Source organism: Terrapene carolina, unplaced genomic scaffold (genome assembly GCF_002925995.2).
Source record: "Terrapene carolina triunguis isolate 2854851 unplaced genomic scaffold, T_m_triunguis-2.0 Scaffold58, whole genome shotgun sequence".
In the NCBI taxonomy this organism is placed as follows: domain Eukaryota; kingdom Metazoa; phylum Chordata; order Testudines; family Emydidae; genus Terrapene; species Terrapene triunguis.
Window position 1 is genome coordinate 110,743,807 of NW_020664409.1, and position 8,170 is coordinate 110,751,976.

The 8,170-nt window shown below is 45.7% G+C and overlaps 1 protein-coding gene across 1 annotated transcript in view; it reads right to left on the reverse strand.

Moving 5' to 3' along the window:
- ZC3H3 (zinc finger CCCH-type containing 3) overlaps window positions 1-7,831 on the reverse strand; it is a 330,785-nt gene extending 322,954 nt beyond the window's left edge. Inside the window, exons 1-2 of the mRNA XM_024218536.3 lie at window positions 7,800-7,831; window positions 7,209-7,402 (exon numbers count right to left, since the gene is read on the reverse strand). Coding sequence (XP_024074304.3) covers window positions 7,209-7,402; window positions 7,800-7,831 — 226 coding nt within the window. The remainder of the gene's footprint in view (window positions 1-7,208; window positions 7,403-7,799) is intronic.
- Window positions 7,832-8,170: the final 339 nt, after the last annotated feature.

Consider the following 8,170-nt stretch of genomic DNA (forward strand, 5'->3'; position numbering starts at 1 on the left):
AACCAGAGCCCTAATTGCTTGTGAACATTAAAGATCTCATGTCACTTTTAATAAGAATAGGGGTGTTGCTCCTAGGGTCCTAGCCAAATTTCAAATAAGGTGACTACATTCTACCAATATTTAACTTGAAATTTCGCCTGGCTACAGGATTCTTCCTCGCTTCCTGTGCTACACAGTTAGGTCGAGTTACTGCATATTGCTCAACAGCTGCTGCATTCCACTTCAGAGGTGGCTGTGGTGATTAGAGAGACTGTAAAGTGACTGGGGATCCTTCGAGATGAAAGACACTACAAGATGAAACGCTGACCGCCTCTGGTAGCACTTCCCAGGTTAGACGCTGGTATGCTGCTAATATCTTATGCTGGAAACATTAGTTGGGAAAGCTGGCTTGTAGGTGTGAGGGAGAAGAGAGGACAAGGGTCCTTCTACAGAATATGTTGCTATGTTGACTGCCTGGAGAATATTCCCAGGGAGTAAGATACACAATCAAGCTCTCCTAGAACTATCCTTTTCGGTAAGAGATGCTCCCGAGAAGATATATCGGTCTGAAATGAGCAAGATCTTCCTAATGAGAAGAACTGCGGAAATGCCTCCCAAGGGAAATGGTGGAAGTTATATGATAGATTCCAAGGCCAGAAGGGAGCACTGTGATCATCTAGTCTGACCTCCTGTCATGTGGGACATTTAAAACAAGACTGGGCAAAGCATTAGAAAACGTACTTGCAGGGAGCAACCCTGCACTTGTCCCAGGGTAACAGGACCCAATGAGTCTTTTCAGTCTCTAAAATGAACGGATTCTATTACCTGTCAGCAACCCTGTTTCAAGGACAGATGACTGGTGTTTTACTGGATGGTAATTCTTCCCTGGTGAAGAAGGCAGGAAGAAAGTTAGGGAGCAGCCTCATGAACTAGGCGAGGAACTGTCTCTCCTTCATCCTGTAAAGCAGCAGGTATAGAATCATAGGACTGGAAGGGACCTCGAGAGGGAAGGGAAGGGACCACTCATGGCAGGACTATATTATCTCTAGACCATCCCTGACAGGTGTTTGTCTAACCTGCTCTTAAAAATCTCCAATGATGGAGATTCCAAAACCTCCCTAAGCAATTTATTCTAGTGCTTAACCACCCTGACAGTTAGGAAGTTTTTCCTAATGTCCAACCTAAACTTCCCTTGCTGCAATTTGAGCCCATTGCTTCTTGTCCTATCCTCAGAAGTTAAGAACAACAATTTTTCTTCCTCCTCCTTGTAACAACCTTTTATGTACTTGAAAACTTATGTCCCCTCTCAGTCTTCTCTTTTCCAGACTAAACAAACCCAGTTTTTTCAATCTTCCCTCATAGGTCATGTTTTCTAGACCTTTAATCATTTTTGTTGCTCTTCTCTGGACTTTCTCCAATTTGTCCACATCCTTCCTGAAATGTGGCATCCAGAACTGGACACAATACGCCAGTTGAGACCTAATCAACACAGAGTAGAGGGAAGAATTACTTTTCATGTCTTACTTACAACACTCCTGCTAATACAGTCCAGAATGATGTTTGCTTTTTTTTTGCAACAATGTTACACTGTTGACTCATATTTAGCTTATGGTCCACTATGGACCCCCAGATCCCTTTCTGCAGTACCCCTTCCTTGGCAGTCATTTCCCATTTTGTATGTGTTCCTTCCTAAATGGAGTACTTTGCATTTGTCTGTAATGAATTTCATCCTATTTACTTCAGACCATTTCTCCAGTTTATCTAGATCATTTTGAATGTTAATCCTATCCTCCAAAGCACTTGCAACCCCTCTCAGCTTGGTATCACTTGCAAACTCTATATGTGTACTCTTTATACCATTATCTAAATCACAGATGAAGATATTGAACAGAACCGGACCCAGAACTGATCCCTGTGGGACCCCGCTCATCCTGCCCTTCCAGCATAACACTGAACCACTGATAACTACTCTCTGGGAACGGTTTTCCAACCAGTTTTGCACCCACTGTATAGTAGCTCCATCTAGGTTGCATTTCCCTAGTTTGTTTATGAAAAGGTCATCTGACACAGTATCAAAAGCTTTACTAAAGTCAAGATACACCACGTTTACTGCTTCCCCCCATCCACAAGGCTTGTTACCCTGTCACAGAAAGCTATCAGGTTGGTTTGAGTATTCTAGGATGCATTTCATCAGGCCCTGGTGACTTGAAGACATCTAACTTGTCTTAAGTAATTTTTAACTTGCTCTATTCCTATTTTAGCCTCTGATCCTACCTCATTTTCACTGGCATTCACGATGTTAGACATTCAATCACTACCAACCTTCTTGGTGAAAACCAAAACAAAGAAGTCATTAAGCACCTCTGCCATTTCCACATTTTCTGTTGGTTATTCCTTCCCCCTCACCCCCCCATGGAGTAATGGGCCTGCCCTCTCCTTGGTCTTCCTCTTGCTTCTAATGTATTTGTAGAATGTTTTCTTGTTACCCTTTATCTTTCTAGCTAGTTTGATCTCATTTTGTCCCACATACTTGTGTTATTTGTTTATATTCATCCTTTATAATTTGACCAAGTTTCCACTTTTTGTAGGACTCTTGTTTGATGTTTAGATAATTGAAGATCTCCTGGTTAAGCCAGGATAATAGAACAAACCTTCATTCCTCCTTCCCCCAAGCCAAGAGGTAGTCTCAGTTTTCAGAGAGTGGATCCAATCCAGGGAGTTCTCTGAACTGCTACAATGTGGAAAGCTCAAGCCCCACAGGACCCTTATAGGTTAATTTTCTGAACAGCCCCCATATTTTTCCTCGCTCTAGATGGATCAGAGTCACCACCACATGTGCCTCCACTGTGCACATACACAAAAGCCTGTGTGGTTTAGGATGAAGAATTGTTTCTTGATGACACTTCTATGTTCAGGACCCTGGGAATTTAATATGCATGTATTTCCAGAATATATGGCTCTTTGGTGGTTGCTGTACAGGTCCCCGGGAGACATTAGGGCACTGGGAGGGTTTAGTCCATTTGGTCTTTATATTCTGAATTTACACAAGGTTTCACTTCTAACTACGAAATCCTTATATGGGCTTTGGCTGACAGCTTTTGGAATAAATTGTGGTACATTTGTACGGGTATAATTTATGCTAAACAGCCTATCATGAGCATCTACTCATGAAGTGAAGTTCTGCCCTGAAAAGTGATGCTAAAAACAGGGAGATGTGCTACAAAGAAGGGCTCCATAGCTGGCAGACATGAGCAAAACGGATACACACAAAGAGCCCCATTTTGCCATGCTAATGAGAAGATAATGCCACAGTGCTGGTCTATCTGAAGGGCAAGTGCTACATGCAGGGACAATCCCGGGGGAGAGTTGGGAGAAAGACAGTCAGAAATAACAGGGCCATCATGAATGATCTGACAAGCCAAAGAACGTAAGATTTACATGGGGGGACCAATACCACCAGCTAGAACCAGGTACCGTCTTTGTAGGTGACGTGCAAGCTTCGAGAGTGGAGTCATGGACCTCTCCAGAGCAGAAAATGCCAATACGGACACCTCTTGTGGTACTTCTGCAACATGGACAGGTAACTACTAGGTCCTGAGAGATCCCCACGCTCATTTTCATTTGCAGCTCAGCCACTGCGGAATTTGAAGCCAGGTTTCCAGAAACGAAGGGCTCAATAAAACTTCATGTCCGGCAGTTAGAACAAAAGAACTAGGAGTCAGGAGAGCGAGGTTCTAGTCCCAGTTCTGCCACTGACTCAGCTCGATGAACCCACGTCCCTTCTCGGTGGCTCAGTTTTCTCATGTACCCGCCTCCTAAGTGCTTTGAGATCCGGGGAGAAAGTGCACTTAAAGTGCAAAGGATTACTACAAACCGAACTTGCTGCACCCTTCAAAGCTTCTATAGAAGAGCAACTTGTTCCAGCACCTCAGCAGATGCATCAAAATGTTCTTTTTAAAAGAGGTGAATTGTAAAGAATTTTTAAATTTGTGACACCGAGAACATCATGCTGGTGAAAGGTGCCAGATCAACAACTCAGGAGACTTAATGCTGTATATACCCCTAGAGCAGGTACAGCACCCCGTCTGAGGCTTCCATGCAGACCCCACTACTTGAACTAAGCAGCTGTCATTACATTGCTCTTTCCAGCTCCCAGCTTTAGCATTCATTTTTTCCTAGATCCTTGCTGCTTTGTGCGCTCGACAGCTTGAGGGGATAGCAATATGTACAGCACTGCAGCGATGCAGCTGTACCGATGCGGCTGTGCCACTGCAGCACATCTGGTGAAGCCGCCCTATACCGGCAGGAGAGAGCTCCCCCATCGGCATAAAAAACCCCACCTCTGTGAGCGGCAGAAGCTATGTCAGCGGGAAAAGCTCTCCTGCCAACATAGCACTGTACACACAAGCTTGTATGTCAGTGTAACCTATGTCGCTCAGAGGGGTGGAATATTCACACCCCTGAGTGACACAAGTTTTGCCAACACGGGTTGTAGCGTAGACATAGCCTTAGTCTCCCCTTAGCCTTCACCAAATACTTGTGCCCTCACAGAAACACTCTCACTGACATGCAGTAAAGCCCTGGGCACTCTCCTCATCTCTCTTCCCTTGTCCCTCGGGAGATGATCTCTGAAGAGGCCTTGTGGCTGAACTGTCTTTGGTAAGTTGATTTCCTAAGTGCAATGTGAGCGGAGAGAGACCTTTGGTTCCATTTGCAGCGTCCATGTACCATGACCATCTTTTCCACCCAAGCCTTTCATGTAGGCCTTTCAGTGGTGCCCTGTCTCCAGCAACCTAAAAGCCTCTCCAGGTGCAATAGAATTTAGAGAGGGAATTGAGAGAAACTGAGCCTCAACTCCACTGCACGGTGACTGGTTTGGTTTCCAGGGGTCTGACAATCACAAATGCTCAGATGGTCAACACATGCAATCATACACCTAAATGCACATCTCATCTCTCTTCACCTTCCTCTCCCACACACTGCGTTGTGCCTTTTATCATGTTGGCTCACTACCTCTGGAACCTCTCCCCACTATACCTGGCACACTCTTCCTGACCACGGGTGCAAAGCAACCTCTCCCCACATCTCCAAATCCCTCCATAAAAAAAATATATAAAACACCCACTTTCCGCAGAAAATCACTCTTCCCTGCTCCTCACCAACAACCCCGATCCTCTCTCTCACCTGAAGTGTTGCCCTGTTTACTGTCTTTTGTTTGTCTAACAGCAGCATCTGTGCATACAAATGACAAGTTAGACATGCAGCTGCTCTTCTGCACGTGCAGTGACTGCAATTGTGCATGTAAGCCTAGTAATTCCACATGCAAATTAGGCAACTGCACATGCATTTTCCAGAAAATTCAGGCCCAAGTCATTTTGAGGCCGATTCCTGTAGCCAGAGCATAGAACAGTCCCTTCCAACTCAAATAAGCAGCGGCATCAGTAACAGTAGAGCAATAGCCACACTGTTAGTACCCCAACTGGCTAAGTGCACACACTCCCCACCACCCCATCTCCTCCCACCCACACTTGTTGAAAGCAAGAGTCTTCAAGGCTTGCCCCTCTATAGTAGTTTCCATGTGAGGCTCTCAAGTGCTTTATAAACAATACTCGCCCTCCCCACCCCTGTGGTAGACATTAAACCGATTTTACAGAGGAGAAAATTGAAAGAAATGTTAAACGATTTGCCCAAGGCCCCACAGCAAGTCAGTAGCAGAACCGGGCCTCCCAACTCCCAGTCCTGTACTGGAACCACTAGATCTCATCTGTTCCATGTTCATGCCAATTAGGTGCAGCCCTCAGGCTCCCGGCAAGTTGCCAATGCAGCAATGGGCTGCGTTATTTGAAAGCTCCTGCTCTGCAAGGAGGGTTATGGAGACAGCTTCCTGTCAACCCAGACCACACAAGAGAATCATATAAACACAAGTTAATGGGCCAGAAATGACACAGAGAGCCTGCCCCACTAACGGCCAAATCTCACCATACCCAGCAGGTGATCAAACCAGAGACACACCAACTTGCAAAACAGAGATCTGCACAACGTCCATGTGCATGAGGTCAAATCCTCTAGCAGCTCGATCTAGGGTAAGAGGTGCTTTACAGCTAAATGCTGCTCTACCTAGGGGGCAGTCCTCCATTCCACAAACATTTCTTTCTTAAACATTAATTCTTTTAACAACCCTTTGAGACTGTTTACATGAACCTATTAATTTCAACCAACTCACACATACATGCTTTACCCCTGCAGAGATGCAGCTGTTATGCTCACAGTTCCTAACCATGATGCAGTTATCAGGTAGATTTTTCCTTGCTGAGATGAGCATCTCATGAGAGACACACCGTTTTTTCCCTAGTGGAAAAATAGCGATTATACAATCTTACAGCTGTACCTTACAAACAACGCTTCTGCCACCTCCTCCTTTGAGTCCTTCTTCAAACATACTTTCTCTGTGAAGCCTATAAACTCTAGCCCACTCAAAGACACGATTGGTTTAACCTTTAAACAATGATTTTTGAACTCTCCTGACCATTCAGCGAGTTCTCTGTGTTCTGAGTGTCTGTTTAGATTGCAAGATCTTCCATGGAACAGTCCTTGCCCTTTCCTGATCTAGAGAGTGAGAAGGTGACGGTGGTGGAGGAGAAAGAAGGACACAACCGAAATGAACAGACATTGACCAGTCACCATTCAGGTTCTTTTCACACCGATAAGGTTTCTTAACCATGGGGAATGTGGGCCCATCAACAGTTCATATACGTTCAGAGACAGGGAATTGATCCTACACGTGCAGAAGATGACAGTGCTGCGCACAGATCTATACACAGTGAAAGTTACTTTACGCCATCACCCACAACACGATTGAAAACAATCATTTGCCCAGTAAAAGCTGGTCTTTAACTGAGGGTACAGCAAACCCATCCTAGAAGCAAGGGGAAGCTTTAGAGTGGTTGTCAATTAGAGGTGGTCCTGAGGGGAGGTTTCACAGTGCACGTGGGGGCAAGATGGGGGAATGCAAGGCTCTAGAGAAGTGGGACCTGGTGAGAAAGCCCTGAGATGGAGTGAAGGCCCCATCCCATGCTGTCTTTTCTTCTCAACACTGACCCTACAACAGTGATCAGCAGGTTTACTTCAGAGGAATGAGCAGCTCATTTCCTACTTCCAAAAACCTACTCCTAAAACTGTCCCCCCTCATGCAATATTCCAGCTCTATCATCACACGTCCAAGTTCTTACCGTCTTTGGCTGGGATATGCATTCTAGAGGCTGGCAGTCGGCATAGCCGGTGCTTGGTGATCTGCACCAGCTCCTTGGGCAGGGTTCTCTTCAGTGGTGCAGGTCTTCCCCGCAGGGAGTTTCTTTTCCTGAGAGAGTAGTGGCTTTTCGGGGGCATTATGGGGAAGGAGTTACTCTTCTTATCTGTTGGGGAACTGCAAAGAATGCAACACAGGGAGTTTAAAAAGGGATCACAAAGGTATCAAACACCAACTCCCCGCCCCCAGCTATCTGTGCTCTCCTTTCTCCACTAACGCAGTGAGACAGTAGCACAGCTGGGATTAGACTCCCGGTCTGATACCTAATCCATTGAACTACAGGGCTTCTCTAGGTAAGAGCAATGGAAATATGCTGATGGATAATGCCAGGTGAAAGGGCAAATTTAACCAATTGCTGGGAAAGCATGAAGAGAGACATCTCAACTCACATCTAGGTATCCCCCATCACTCCCAGTCTCTCCCCTACTATAGCTGTTGGAGGAGGATGTTCTTAAGAGGGCTGAGAAGATCAAGCCAAGCCAGGCAAGCAGATCCCAAACTCTCCTCACCTCACCCCACGGACCCCATCTCCTCAGCACCACTCATGTGGAGACATCCTCACCTCTCTCCAGGAGACAATGCCAAGGCACGGTGGGGAGATTAGTAGAAGATGGATGAAAAGAGCGTCTTGGACATGGGAGTAAGGGCCAGATGCCCCCAAATTCTAATCTAAGCTCTGTAACTGGCGTGTTATTGCGTGGCCCTGGACAAATCAGTGAAACCAAAATTTTCAAGTTCATTCTGGGCATCTCTAGTTTATTGATGCAGTTCCTGCTACACAGCAACACAAAGCACACCCTTCCCATGACAATGCCTGCACAGTGCTTTCACAGTCACTATCTTAAGAAGTGAGATACAGCTTGGTCCTGATCTCAAGTCTGTTGC